Source organism: Molothrus aeneus, chromosome 5 (genome assembly GCF_037042795.1).
Source record: "Molothrus aeneus isolate 106 chromosome 5, BPBGC_Maene_1.0, whole genome shotgun sequence".
In the NCBI taxonomy this organism is placed as follows: Eukaryota; Metazoa; Chordata; class Aves; order Passeriformes; family Icteridae; genus Molothrus; species Molothrus aeneus.
Genome location: NC_089650.1, coordinates 69,692,502 through 69,708,362, shown reverse-complemented (window position 1 = coordinate 69,708,362; position 15,861 = coordinate 69,692,502). Strand labels below are relative to the sequence as shown.

Sequence of the window (15,861 nt, the reverse complement as noted above, 5' to 3'; positions counted from 1 at the left end):
CACGACTGAGATGGTGCTGGTGTCTGCTCAAGGCTTTGGGTTCTTGGGATTGATCTCTTGTGTTTTTTACAGAAAATCCCTGATTTCTTTCCACAGATCCAGTTTGCTGACCAAAAGCAGGAGTTCAACAAGCGCCCGACCAAGATCGGCCGCCGGTCGCTGTCCCGCTCCATCTCGCAGTCCTCGACAGACAGCTACAGCTCAGGTGTGTCCAGGCATCTCCCAGTCTGCTCTGGGCTCACAGGGCAGGGATGGAAATGGGGGTTTGCCTTTTTCCTCATTGTCCTGTACAGCTGGATGGAAAATTACATTATTCTGGTGCTCTCCTGCTCTCTCCTTATAACCCCGGTGTGCAGCTGCTTCTGCCCTCCCTTCCACTCCCTCCTCTCCTCCCTGTCCTGATCCCCCCAGGAAAAGAGTGTTCCCACACTTTGTTCCTGCTTAAGCATCATCTTCCCTCCTGTTCCTGAACAAATCCATGGGGATCCCTCTGCAGGTTTGTTGCACATGAGGTTGGAGTCTCTGAGGACTTTGAAGGGCTCTTGGAAGGGGTTTCTCCTGCTGGAATGGATTTTTGGGATATTTGGCAGCTCACAGTGTATTTGGGGAGAATCTGGGTGGTTTCAGGGACCTTAGAGCTCACCTCATTCCACCCCCTTGCTGTCAAGGACACCTTCCACTAGTCCAGGTTGCTCCAGGCCTCATCCAGCCCAGCCTGCAAGGTTCAAAGCTCTGATTCAGCTCTGGCAAGTTTGGAAAACCTCAGGAAACCCCAGCTCCAGCTGCTCCTGATGGCTCATGGCTGGTGGCCAGAAGTCCTCCTAACTGGGAACTCTCCTTGGTGTTTCTCCACACATTCCCACGATGCCGAGGATGTTGGAGACGAGCTGGGACAGGACTGGGCTGTGAGGAGCTCTTGGCATTCCTCAGGAGGTTTGGAAGAGCAGAGCTGGAAAAGCCATGGTTATCTGGTCACTCAGCTCCTGGCAGAACTGCTCTCTCCAGAAGATGGAGGTTCTGATCTGATCCTGGACACCACAGTCCCAGGCTGCATCCCAGGTTTTTGTGGGAATGCCAACTGTTCTTCGTCTCCTTTCCCAGCTCCCGGCTTGCTGCTTCCTCCATGCTGCTTTGCAGGCTTGGAGCAACCTCCAAAGTCTCTTCCAGAGGTTGGGATGAGCCCCCCAAAGGCTGGGCACACCTGGGTGACCCATCCTGCGGGCACTGACGGCGTTCCCATGGAAAAGGGAGAAACTCAGGAATGCTCATGCCACATTCTCTCCAGAGGCACATCAGCCCAGGCTCTGTTGGGAATCCACAACTCCATCTGATCCTGGAGCACCTGGGAATGTTTGGGGCTATTTCTGCAGACTCTGAGTCTGCTTATCCTGGCTGACATCACCGTGGTCGCTCCCAAGTCACAGCTGGAAGGATTTGGAGCAACTTTGCGGAATTCTGCTCCTCTCCTTGCAATTAACATCAGAATTGCAATTAATTATCTTGTGCAAATGTTCAATTTCCTGCTAATGAAAGGAGAGAGACTGGCATTCCTGATGGAGGACTTCGGTTCCATGAAGGCAGATGGATGATGGATAGATGGATGGATGGATGGATGGATGGATGGATGGATGGATGGATGATGGATGGATGCATGGATGATGGATGGATGGATGGATGGATGGATGATGGATGGATGATGGATGGATGATGGATGGATGGATGGATGGATGATGGATGATGGATGGATGGATGATGGATGATGGATGGATGGATGGATGATGGATGATGGATGGATGGATGGATGGATGATGGATGATGGATGGATGGATGATGGATGGATGGATGATGGATGGATGATGGATGGATGGATGGATGGATGGATGGATGGATGGATGGATGGATGGATGGAGGATGGATGATGGATGGATGATGGATGGATGGATGGATGGATGGATGGATGGATGGATGGATGGATGGATGGATGGATGGATGGATGGATGATGGATGGATGATGGATGGATGATGGATGGATGGATGGATGGATGGATGGATGGATGGATGGATGGATGGATGGATGGATGGATGATGGATGGATGGATGGATGATGGATGGATGATGGATGGATGGATGGATGATGGATGGATGATGGATGATGGATGGATGATGGATGGATGGATGGATGATGGATGATGGATGGATGGATGGATGATGGATGGATGATGGATGATGGATGGATGATGGATGGATGGATGGATGATGGATGATGGATGGATGGATGATGGATGGATGGATGGATGGATGGATGGATGGATGGATGGATGGATGGATGGAGGATGGATGATGGATGGATGGATGGATGATGGATGGATGATGGATGGATGATGGATGATGGATGGATGATGGATGGATGGATGGATGGATGGATGGATGGATGGATGGATGGATGGATGGATGGATGGATGGATGGATGGATGGATGGATGATGGATGGATGGATGGATGATGGATGGATGGATGATGGATGGATGGATGATGGATGATGGATGGATGGATGATGGATGGATGGATGATGGATGGATGGATGGATGATGGATGAATGGATGATGGATGGATGATGGATGATGGATGGATGATGGATGATGGATGGATGGATGGATGGATGGATGGATGATGGATGGATGATGGATGGATGGATGGATGGATGATGGATGGATGGATGATGGATGGATGGATGATGGATGGATGGATGGATGGATGATGGATGGATGGATGGATGGATGGATGGATGGATGGATGGATGGATGGATGGATGGATGGATGGATGGATGGATGGATGGATGGATGGATGGATGGATGGATGGATGGATGGATGGATGGATGGATGGATGGATGGATGGATGGATGGATGGATGGATGGATGGATGGATGGATGGATGGATGGATGGATGGATGGATGGATGGATGGATGGATGGATGGATGGATGGATGGATGGATGGATGGATGGATGGATGGATGGATGGATGGATGGATGGATGGATGGATGGATGGATGGATGGATGGATGGATGGATGGATGGATGGATGGATGGATGGATGGATGGATGATGGATGGATGGATGGATGGATGGATGGATGGATGGATGGATGGATGGATGGATGGATGGATGGATGGATTTTTTTAGGTCAGCCCAGCCTGGATGACCCAAGTGCTCAACGTTGTGTGTTACCCACCACAGGCACGTTCTGAGGGTGGGATTAGGACAGGAATATCTGGAATTCCAGGCCTCTGACTTCATCCTGGTGATGTTTCATATTTTTGGAAGGTTTTACAGGGCATAAACCAGTTTTGTCCTTATTTGGGGCCTGTAAGAGGCTCAGGCTGCCCCTTTTTTGCCCTTTGTGATGCCAATTTAGGCAGCCATGAGTGGACCCTCACCTCAAATCCAGCAAAGCCAGACTTGGCTGAGTTTAGGCTCTGATCTGGGCTTTGCTGGGGCAGGACATGGATGGAGGTCGCCTGAGACCTGCTGCTTTTGGATAATGGAAATCATGGAATCCTGGAATGGTTTTGGTGGGAAGGGACCTCAGAGTCCACCCAGTGCCACCCCTGCCATGGCAGGAGCACCTCCCACTGTCCCAGGCTGCTCCAGGCCTTCTCCAGCCTTGGGACACATCCAGGGATTTGGAATCCTCAGCCTCTCTGGACGGAGATTCAAACATGTAACACAAGTAATCCAGTTGATGTTTCAGTTTTCCGTAGCTCACAGAATGCCAAGCCCAGGGAGGAAGTTTTTTTTCATTACTCAGTTTTGGAGAATATTTTTATTAAACTGTCCCATCAATTAATGACAGGAATCCTTTCCTTTCAGTCCTTGTTTTTCATTTTACAGAAAAGCAAAGGAAAAATTGACTTTTAGAGATTTGGTTTGCTGTTATATTAACTATCAGCATTCATTTAATTACTGCAATTATATGTACACCTCTATATTTTAGATTTATTTAATAGTATAGAACCTCCTGCCTATGAAAATCTGGTGACTCCAGGCCGGATTTTTTTGTTCAAAAAAATTATTTTTAACCCCCAGAACCAAAACTCCCTGGTTTTAAAGCAACCTCTACACAGATTAACTCTCTTCAAGGAACTAATCCTCCTCCAATTAATTAATCCTTTCTCCTGGAGCCCTTGACATAGAGTTTGGTTTTATACAAGGTGCCCTTTGTGGTTAATCCTGGCTCCTGGTCCCTGGGGATCTGCTGTGGGATTGGGATCAGAGCTGGAGCCCCGCTGCCCTCAGGGGTTGTTGGCAAGGTGGGGCTCAACACTCGGCAAGGATGGGGAGAAATTCCAGCAATGCCTAATTCCCTCCTAATTCCCTGGGATCGGGAGCTGGGCAGCTCTGGGGGAGCCTGGCACACCCACAGCACCCAGGCTGAGCTTTTTCCTTGGAATCCTGGAACCCTTCCCACGAGCCGGGAGGGAAAGCTTGAGCTTGTTGGGTCCTGCAGGAAGCACAACCCCATGGCCCCAAAAGTTTAACAACTTTTTGGGGGTTTTTGTTGTGGAAATGTCACTGGAGCTGATCAGGGTAGAAGATTGTTGGATTTACTCTGAATGAATGAATGAAGGGGCTGTTGGAACCCATCCCCACTCAAGGCCTGGATGCCACTGGAATGCTGTGGCTCTCTGGGAATGCTGCTGGGATCAGCACTGCGAGAACCTCCCCCACTTCCTGCTGCCCCATTCCCCTGGTGCAGGTTTGGGGTGGAAAGAAACTGGGAATCTTGACATTGGCTGCAGCAGCTCCCATGGGTTCCAGAGGCCTGTGGGGATGTGGAAGGAGGAGTATCCATCACCGTGTCCATCATTCCCAGTGATCCAAAGTATCGGCCAGCTCCACCAGGACCATCGTGGATGGAGCTGTTCCACCACAGAATTCCTCTGGGGTGGACACGAAATCATTGGATTGGATGCTGGGCCCCAGGTTCAGTTTACAAGCACCACAGGAGCTGGAGAGGAAGGACTTGGAGCAGAACAATTCCTTAAGGAATGCAGGAATGGCCAGTTGGGTCCTGGAAGGGTCACGTGGAGAGGAAGGACTTGGAGCAGAACAATTCCATGAGGAATGAGGGAATGGCTGTGTGGATGAGTTGGGTTCTGGAAGGGCCACGTGGAGAGGAAGGATGTGGAGCAGAACAATTGCATGAGAAACGAGGGAACGGCCAGTTGGGTCCTGGAAGGGTCACGTGGAGAGGAAGGAGGAGCTGGGATTCAGAGCTCGTTGCATTTCTCTGGCTGCTGGTGCCAGTCCTGGAAGATGGAAGGAGAGGTTTGGTTTCCCACAGTGGGGAAGGATTCCAGAGAATCCAAAAATGTGGCACAATCCGAAATCCAAATTCCAGAAAGATGTGGCACAAAGGATTCCTTCAGTTGATCCAAAGTGGTGGTTGATCCATCGTTACTCCAATCAAAAATGGATGTGATTTTATTCAAGTACATGGGATTTTAGGAATCCGACAGGAAAGGGGATTTCTAACTCCATGAAGGGCTCTTCCATTGGTCTAATTCCATAATCAGAGGTTTGGAGCACTCTGATAAGGAAGGAAGACGATTATTGACAGCTCCTGGAGTGAATTCAGCACATCCACACCCTCTCTTCAGGCAGAGCCTCAATCCCATCCCATGGGGCTCAGGACAGGATCCGGTGATCCCCAGCTTTCCAAACAATTCCCAAATTCCCCTGAGGGTGGGGAGCCAGCAGCTCCCTGGACAGTCCACAGCAGGCTTGTGGATCATCTCCCAGTGGAGAAGTTCCTTCCAACCATCCCACATGAGCCTCCCAAGCAGCAGCAGCAGCTCATCCTCACTGTGAGGGAACACCAAAACGGAGCATTCCAAGGATTGGGAACCCTACAGAAATGGGATAATCATCAACTCACCCGACTGTTTGGGATGAAATAGGGTCTGAAATTACAATTCCTGCTGGTTTGGAAGTGCTCTAAACCTCAGCAGGCATTTTGTGGGATGTCTTGGAGCTGTGGAGGCCTGAATTTTGGGAGGAGAGGTGGGAGAAGGTTTGGGAAGAGAGGTGGGAGAACTTTTGGGGGATGAGGTGGGAGAACCTTGGGGAAGAGAGGTGGGAGAACCTTGGGGAAGAGAGGTGGGAGAACTTTGGAGAGAAAGGTGGGAGAGCTTTGGGGAGAGAGGTGGGAGAGCTTTGGGGAGAGAGGTGGGAGAACTTGGGGAAGAGAGGTGGGAGAACTTTGGGAAGAGAGGTGGGAGAGCTTTAGGAAGAGAGGTGGGAGAACTTTGGGAAGAGAGGTGGGAGAGCTTTAGGAAGAGAGGTGGGAGAGCTTTAGGAAGAGAGGTGGGAGAGCTTTAGGAAGAGAGGTGGGAGAGCTTTGGGAAGAGAGGTGGGAGAAGGCTGTGGAGATGAGCCCCTGTGGGAACCAGGCAGTGCTCAATCCCATCGCCTCTGCTGTGGCGTTGAAGTAGAGGTTGATGAGCATTAAGAATTCATCCCAGGTGAATCCAGCTGGGAAAATTCCCCTTGCGAGGAGAAGGAGAGATCCCAGCTGGGGACGGAAGGAGCTGGGGTGGATGGACACCCTCTGTGGGCCACCCACCCCCTTCCCTGTGGGTGCTGGGGGTTTCGGGAATGTTTTACCCCGTTCCTGACCCGCCCTGCTCCCTGCAGCTGCCTCCTACACGGACAGCTCCGACGATGAGACCTCGCCCAGGGACAAGCAGCAGAAGAACTCCAAGGGCAGCAGCGACTTCTGCGTCAAGAACATCAAACAGGCCGAGTTCGGGCGCCGCGAGATCGAGATCGCCGAGCAGGGTAGGGGCGCCCGCCTCTGCTCCTCGGGGCTCCTCCTGTCCCAGATTGTTGGGATGGGAAAGCTCCTGGGGGGTTTTGGGGAATGGGAAGGCCTCTGTGGGGTTTTAGGGGATGGGAAAGCTTCTGTGGGGTTTATGGGGATGGGAAAGCCTTTATTGGGTTTTGGGGGATGGGAAAGCTTCTGGGGGGTTTGGGAGATGGGAAAGCCTCTATGGGATTTTGGGCATTGGGAAAGCTTCTGTGGGGTTTTGGGGGTTGGGAAAGCCTCTATGGGATTTTGAGAGATGGGAAAGCCTCTATGGGATTTTGGGCATTGGGAAAGCTTCTGTGGGGTTTTGGGGGTTGGGAAAGCCTCTATGGGATTTTGAGAGATGGGAAAGCTTCTGTGGGATTTTGGGGGTTGGGAAAGCTTCTGTGGGATTCTGGGGGATGGGAAAGCCCCTATGGGGTTTGGAGGGATGGGAAAGCCTTTATTGGGTTTTGGGGGATGGGAAAGCTTCTGTGGGATTTTGGGAGATGGGAAAGCTTCTGGGGGATTTTGGGGCATGGGAAAGCCTCTATGGGGTTTGGAGGGATGGGAAAGCCTTTATTGGGTTTTGGGGGATGGGAAAGCTTCTGTGGGATTTTGGGACATGGGAAAGCCTCTATGGGGTTTTGGGAGTTGGGAAAGCTCCTATGGGGTTTTGGGGGATGGGAAAGCTTCTGTGGGGTTTTGGAAGATGGGAAAGCTTCTGTGGTGTTTTAGGGGATGTGAAAGCCTCTATGGGATTTTGGGGGGTGTGAAAGCTTCTGTGGGATTCTGGGGGATGGGAAAGGAGTTACAGGGCTGTGCTGTGTGGTTCCAGCTACAACCATTAAAGGACTATTCTATGGTTGAAGTTATTTTGTTAAATCAGGTGAAATCCATCCCATAAACATCACAATTTTGGTTTATCTTGATTACCTCCAAAAAATAAAAAAAGCAAGGGCCAGACAGGGTTTGGATATTGGAGAGGTGGAGCAAATCAGCAAATCTCAAATCTTCAGCCCAAAGCTGATTTTCCTGCTGCCTCAGCTGGGAGGCAAATATTTTAACAAAGCAGGGGAAAATCCAGTGGGATTTGGGGTCATTTTGATGGATTTGGGGTTTTCTCTCAAGGCTTTGGCTGTTTTGAAGCTGCCACAGCCATGCAAATTCATGGGCACACCAGGCAGGTGTTCTTGACCCCATTCCTATTGGGATGAGAAAGCTTCCATGGGATTTTGGGGATGGAAAAGGAGGTACAGGGTTAGGAGTACTCTGCAATCAAACTCATTTTGTTAAATCAGTAGAAAAGATGAAATCCATCCCATAAATGTCACAACTTTGGTTTAGCTTGTTTACCTCCAAAAAATAAAAAAAGCAAAGGCTGGGCAGGATTTAGGTGTTGGATGTAAGAGAGGTGGAGCAGCAAATCCCAAATCCTCAGCCCAAAGCAGATTTTCCTGCAGCCTCACCTGGAGGCAAAAATTTGAACATAACAGGGAAAACTCCAGAGGGATTTGGGGATTTTGATGTGTTTGGGATTTGGGGATTTTGATGTGTTTGCTCTGGAGGCTTTGGCTGTTTCGAAGCTGTGTGAGTTTATGGGGATGCCAGGTGTTCCTCCTGAGCTGTTCCCACCCCATCCCCATTTTCCTTTTCCCGTTTCCCCCGCAGAGATGCCGGCGCTGATGGCTCTGAGGAAGAGAGCTCAGGGGGAGAAGCCCCTGGCCGGGGCCAAGATCGTGGGCTGCACTCACATCACAGCACAGACAGCGGTGAGAGCCCCAAACCCAAACCCAAACAGGGCATTCCCACTGCTCATCCCCTAAACTGACCCCAAACAGGGCATTCCCACTGCTCATCCCCTAAACTGACTCCAAACAGGGCATTCCCACTGCTCATCCCCTAAACTGACCCCACACGGGGCATTCCCATTGCTCATCCCCTAAACTGACCCCAAACAGGGCATTCCCACTGCTCATCCCCTAAACTGACCCCAAATATGGCATTCCCACTGCTCATCCCCTAGACTGACCCCACACGGGGCATTCCCATTGCTCATCCCCTAAACTGACCCCACACGGGGCATTCCCACTGCTCATCCCCTAAACTGACCCCAAACTGGGCATTCCCATTGCTCATCCCCTAAACTGACCCCAAACAGGGCATTCCCACTGCTCATCCCCTAAACTGACCCCAAATATGGCATTCCCATTGCTCATCCCCTAAACTGACCCCAAACAGGGCATTCCCATTGCTCATCCCCTAAAACTGACCCCAAACTGGGCATTCCCACTGCTCATCCCCTAAACTGACCCCAAACTGGGCATTCCCACTGCTCATCCCCTAAACTGACCCCAAACTGGGCATTCCCACTGGTGTTTTTGCAGATAACCCCCAATGTTGCTGATTCCCACTGGTGTTTTTGCAGATAACCCCCATTTTTTGCCGATTTCCATGGTATTTTTGCAGCTAACCCCCAGGTTTTGTCGATTTCCATATTATTTTTGCAGATAACCCCCAGTTTTTGCCGATTTCCTTATTATTTTTGCAGCTAACCCCCAGTTTTTGCTGATTTCTGCGGTGTTTTTGCAGCTAACCCCCAGTTTTTGCTGATTTCCACGGTGTTTTTGCAGATAATCCCCAATGTTGCTGATTCCCGCTGGTGTTTTTGCAGATAACCCCCAATGTTGCTGATTTCCTTGGTGTTTTTGCAGATAACCCCCAATCTTGCCGATTTCCGTGGTATTTTTGCAGCTAACCCCCCTTTTTTGCCGATTTCCATGGTGTTTTTGCAGCTAACCCCCCAATGTTGCCGATTTCCATGGTATTTTTGCAGCTAACCCCCCTTTTTTGCCGATTTCCATGGTATTTTTGCAGCTAACCCCCAATGTTGCCGATTTCCATGGTGTTTTTGCAGCTAACCCCCAATGTTGCCGATTTCTATGGTATTTTTGCAGCTAACCCCCAGTTTTTGCCGATTTCCCGGTGTTTGTGTGCAGGTGCTGATGGAGACGCTGGGAGCGCTGGGGGCTCAGTGCCGCTGGGCCGCCTGCAACATCTACTCCACCCTGAACGAGGTGGCGGCTGCGCTGGCCGAGAGCGGTACGGACCGGGCATTCCCTGCTCCGCCTTTGGGGCAATTCCGCCGGCATTCATGGGGAATTTCTTCCGGGATTTACGGGGAACTCCTCCTGGGATTTATAGGGAACTTCTGCTGGGCTTTATAGGGAATTCTTCCTGCATTTATAGGGAATTCCTCCTGGGATTTATAAGGAATTCCTCCTGCATTTATAGGAAATTCCTCCTACATTTTATGGGGAATTACTCCTGGGTTTTATAGGGAATTCCTCCTGGGATTTATAGGGAATTCCTCCTGGGATTTATGGGGAATTTCTACTGGGTTTTATAGAGAATTCCTCCTGGGTTTTATACAGAATTTCTTCAGGGATTTGTAGGGAATAATTCCTGAGGTTTATAGGGAATTCCTCCTTAACTTAAAGGGAATTTCTACTGCATTGACAGGGAATTCCTCCTGCATTGACAGGGAATTTCTACTGGGTTTTATAAGGACTCCCTCCCTGGTTTTATAAGGAATTTCTCCTGGATTTTATAGGGAATTTCTATTGGGTTTTATAGGGAATTCCTCCTGAATTTATAGGAAATTCCTCCTACATTTTATGGGGAATTCCTCCTGGGTTTTATAGGGAATTCCTCCTGGGATTTATGGGGAATTTCTACTGGGTTTTATAGAGAATTCCTCCTGGGTTTTGTAGGGAATTCCTCCTGCATTTTATAAAGAATTCATCCTGCATTTTATGAGGAATCTCTCCAGGATTTTATAAATAATTCCTCCTGGATTTTATAGGGAATTACTCCTGCATTTTATAGGGAGTTCCTCCTGGGCTTTATAGGGAATTTCTTCTGGGATTTATAGGGAATTCCTCCTGGGATTTATGGGGAATTTCTACTGGGTTTTATAGAGAATTCCTCCTGGGTTTTATACAGAATTTCTTCAGGGATTTGTAGGGAATAATTCCTGGGATTTATAGAGAATTCCTCCTGGACTCAAAGGGAATTTCTACTGCCTTGACAGGGAATTCCTCCTGCATTGACAGGGAATTTCTACTGGGTTTTATAAGGAATCCCTCCTGGGTTTTATAAGGAATTTCTCCTGGATTTTATAGGGAATTTCTATTGGGTTTTATAGGGAATTCCTCCTGAATTTATAGGAAATTCCTCCTACATTTTATGGGGAATTCCTCCTGGGTTTTATAGGGAATTCCTCCTGGGATTTATGGGGAATTTCTACTGGGTTTTATAGAGAATTCCTCCTGGGTTTTGTAGGGAATTCCTCCTGCATTTTATAAAGAATTCATCCTGCATTTTATGAGGAATCTCTCCAGGATTTTATAAATAATTCCTCCTGGATTTTATAGGGAATTACTCCTGCATTTTATAGGGAGTTCCTCCTGGGCTTTATAGGGAATTTCTTCTGGGATTTATAGGGAATTCCTCCTGGGATTTATGGGGAATTTCTACTGGGTTTTATAGAGAATTCCTCCTGGGTTTTATACAGAATTTCTTCAGGGATTTGTAGGGAATAATTCCTGGGATTTATAGAGAATTCCTCCTGGACTCAAAGGGAATTTCTACTGCCTTGACAGGGAATTCCTCCTGCATTGACAGGGAATTTCTACTGGGTTTTATAAGGAATCCCTCCTGGGTTTTATAAGGAATTTCTCCTGGATTTTATAGGGAATTTCTATTGGGTTTTATAGGGAATTCCTCCTGAATTTATAGGAAATTCCTCCTACATTTTATGGGGAATTCCTCCTGGGTTTTATAGGGAATTCCTCCTGGGATTTATGGGGAATTTCTACTGGGTTTTATAGAGAATTCCTCCTGGGTTTTGTAGGGAATTCCTCCTGCATTTTATAAAGAATTCATCCTGCATTTTATGAGGAATCTCTCCAGGATTTTATAAATAATTCCTCCTGGATTTTATAGGGAATTACTCCTGCATTTTATAGGGAGTTCCTCCTGGGTTTTATAGGGAATTTCTACTGCATTTTATAGAGAATTTCTCCTGGGTTTTATACGGAATTTCTCCTGCATTTTATAAGGAATTCATCCTGCATTTTATAAGGAATGTCTCCAGGATTTTATAAAGAATTCCTCCGGGATTTTATAGGGAATTACTCCTGCATTTTATAGGGAGTTCCTCCTGGGCTTTATAGGGAATTTCTTCTGGGATTTATAGGGAATTCCTCCTGGGATTTATGGGGAATTTCTACTGGGTTTTATAGAGAATTCCTCCTGGGTTTTATACAGAATTTCTTCAGGGATTTGTAGGGAATAATTCCTGGGATTTATAGAGAATTCCTCCTGGACTCAAAGGGAATTTCTACTGCCTTGACAGGGAATTCCTCCTGCATTGACAGGGAATTTCTACTGGGTTTTATAAGGAATCCCTCCTGGGTTTTATAAGGAATTTCTCCTGGATTTTATAGGGAATTTCTATTGGGTTTTATAGGGAATTCCTCCTGAATTTATAGGAAATTCCTCCTACATTTTATGGGGAATTCCTCCTGGGTTTTATAGGGAATTCCTCCTGGGATTTATGGGGAATTTCTACTGGGTTTTATAGAGAATTCCTCCTGGGTTTTGTAGGGAATTCCTCCTGCATTTTATAAAGAATTCATCCTGCATTTTATGAGGAATCTCTCCAGGATTTTATAAATAATTCCTCCTGGATTTTATAGGGAATTACTCCTGCATTTTATAGGGAGTTCCTCCTGGGTTTTATAGGGAAATTTCTCCTGGATTTTATAGGGAATTCCTCCTGGGTTTTATAGGGAATTTCTACTGCATTTTATAGAGAATTCCTCCTGGGTTTTATACAGAATTTCTTCAGGGATTTGTAGGGAATAATTCCTGGGATTTATAGAGAATTCCTCCTGGACTTAAAGGGAATTTCTACTGCATTGACAGGGAATTCCTCCTGCATTGACAGGGAATTCCTCCTGCATTGACAGGGAATTTCTACTGGGTTTTATAAAGAATCCCTCCTGGGTTTTATAAGGAATTTCTCCTGGATTTTATAGGGAATTTCTATTGGGTTTTATAGGGAATTCCTCCTGAATTTATAGGAAATTCCTCCTACATTTTATGGGGAATTCCTCCTGGGTTTTATAGGGAATTTCTACTGCATTTTATAGAGAATTACTCCTGGGTTTCATACGGAATTTCTCCTGCATTTTATAAGGAATCTCTCCAGGATTTTATAAAGAATTCCTCCTGGATTTTATAGGGAATTTCTACTGGGATTTATAGGCAATTCCTCCTGGGTTTTATAAGGAATTTTTCCTGGATTTTATAGGGAAATTTCTCCTGGATTTTATAGGGAATTCCTCCTGGGTTTTATAAGGAATGACAGGGATTTTACCTGGGCAAAACCAGGGATTTTACATGGAAAAGACCAAGAGTTTCACCTGGATAAGACCAGGGGTTTTACCTGGATAAATCCAAGAGTTTTACCTGGGTAAGACCAAGGGTTTTACCTAGGAAAGGCCAAGGATTTTGCCTGGATAAAGTCAGGGATTTAACTTGGCAAAGTCAGGAGATTTACCTGAGTAAGTCCAAGAGTTTTACCTGGGTCATGCCAAGGATTTTATCTGTATAAATCCAGGGATTTTACCTGGGTAAGACCAAGGGTTTTTACCTGGATAAAGCCAGAGATTTTGCCTGGGCAGGCCCAGGGATTTTACCTGGATAAGTCCAGGAGTTTTACCTGGATAATTCCAGGGATTTTACCTGGATAAGACCAAGTATTTTACCTGAGTGAGACCAAACATTTTACCTGGGTAAAGCCAAGGATTATACCTGGATGAGGCCAAGGATTTTATCTGTATAAGACCAAAGAACTTATGTGGATAAGACCAGGGATTTTACCTGAGTGAGGTCAAGGATTTTACCTGGGCAAGTCCAGGGATTTTACCTGGATAACTCCAGGGATTTTACCTGGATAATTCCAGGGGTTTTACCTGAGTAAGCCCAAGGATTTTACTGGATAAAGTCAGGGACTTCACCTGGCTGAAGCCACAGGTTTGACCCCGAGCTCTGGGACACCCAGAAGAAGCCAAACCCACCGTGGGTCTTGCTGGCTGGAGCTGAGTAATAATTGAATCTATTAAATTAACACATGAGCTAATAAATCAGTGTCCAGGAGCTGATTCCCACGGGATTTTCCTGCCCTTAACCCCCTGTTCCTCCCTGGCCAGGGTTCCCAGTGTTTGCCTGGAAGGGCGAATCCGAGGACGATTTCTGGTGGTGCATCGACCGCTGCGTCAACGTCGAGGGCTGGCAGCCCAACATGGTGAGTTGGGAAACCCCTGGGGAACTCCCACCTGGAAAAATCCCACCTGGAGAGGGAGGGAAAGGCAGCTTAAATCTCCTGGATCTCACCAAGCGGGGTTTGGTTTCAGTGCTTCCAAAAGAAGCTGCGTTAATGCCGTTTTTGGGGTGTTTTGTTTGATTTCAGAGCATCTTGCTGCAGCTTAAGCTGCTAAAAATGGCTCCAAATCAGTATTTTTGAGAAGAGTTTTTCACCCTTTTCACCCTTAAATTCTCACCTTTGGCTGAGGTGATTTTTAGGAACAAAGCCCAGATTTTTCTGTGATTTCCACACTTTAAACCACACAAACCTCAGGTACCCAACTCCCTTTTTATCCTGCCCTGGTTTCCAGGGAAAACAGGAACTTGGAATTGGGTGAGCAGAATAATTTTCAGCTGTCAGATGTGCTGTTTTCATCACATTTCCCCAAGGATTTTGAGCCCTGGAGCTCCTGATCTAAATATGGGAAGTGATCAAAGGTGGAAACGTGGATCTGAGTTGGGTTTTTACCAATATTGGCTCGTTTGAGGTGGGATTTTTGTCCCTTCCAGTCGCTGTCACCTTTAAAAAGAGCCAGGAACATCAAAAAAATCCACCCCCGAGGTATCAGACTGAGTCTAGACCTGAGAGCAGCTTTGTTCTGCTCTTTGAGGAATCATTTCCCATCCAAAATGTCACTTTTGGAGCAAGTCAGAGTCCCAGAAAATGCAGAATTTGCTTTCCCAGGATCTCTTCATTCTGGGACTGATTTCAGACCTGCTCCTGGAGCATGGAAATGGTGGAGGGAGCACCAGGATCTTGGAGCTGTTCCCAGAGATTTTGCTGGATTTTGGAGATCTGTGGTTTTAGAGATAAGAAATTTTTATAAATGGTTTAAGAGAGAAGAAATGGGACTCTGGGCGAGGAACAGGATGTGAGAAGGATCTTAAAGCCATGGAATTATGGAATGGTTTGGGTTCCACAGGGACACCTCCCACTGTCCCAGGCTGCTCCAAGCCCCATCCAGCCTGGCCCTCACATTCCATGGATCCAGGGGCAGCTCCAGCTGCTCTGGGAATTCTGTGCCTCCCTCAGTTTTCCCATCATTGCTCCCTGGACCTTGGACACGGGGCCAGTTTATGACCATTCCATTCTGGGGATCCTTCCTGGGAGGCTCTGGGGATTCTGACCTTCAGGGGAAGGCCCCTTCTGGACAGGAATAGTTCAGAAAAGGGATTTTTTTTTTTTTCCTGAAAAATATGGAAGCTGTGAGGTTTCCCTCATGGAAGAGCCTCTCCAGGGATTTTCTGCTGGAAGAAAATATTGGATGGAAGGGCTGAGGGAGGGAGTTGGTGACCTGCAGAAAAGCTCCAGGGCTGCCACGCCTGCTTTTCTCTAGGAAAAACAATTTCCATCTCAAATAAATTGGTTTTCCCCCAAAAATCCAACCCAAACCTGCTTGGAAGAACAGCAACGAGGCCAAAGCAGCAAAAAGCTGGGAATACTGCAGGAATGTGGGATGGGCTGTTGGGTGTTGGGGTGCCACACCAAGGTGGCCTCCCAGCCCCTCCAGGGATCCCCTCTGTGGGCTTTGCATCCCCTGCTCTCCCAGGAAAGGGGAGCCTGCCAGGGGCTGGATTCTCC

At 47.6% G+C, this 15,861-nt stretch overlaps 1 protein-coding gene across 1 annotated transcript in view; it reads left to right on the top strand.

The window, feature by feature from the left end:
* The window catches only part of AHCYL2 (adenosylhomocysteinase like 2), a 68,332-nt gene that overhangs the window by 38,336 nt on the left and 14,135 nt on the right, over positions 1-15,861 (top strand). Inside the window, exons 2-6 of the mRNA XM_066551089.1 lie at positions 97-205; positions 6,695-6,838; positions 8,517-8,617; positions 9,845-9,947; positions 14,126-14,220. Coding sequence (XP_066407186.1) covers positions 97-205; positions 6,695-6,838; positions 8,517-8,617; positions 9,845-9,947; positions 14,126-14,220 — 552 coding nt within the window. The remainder of the gene's footprint in view (positions 1-96; positions 206-6,694; positions 6,839-8,516; positions 8,618-9,844; positions 9,948-14,125; positions 14,221-15,861) is intronic.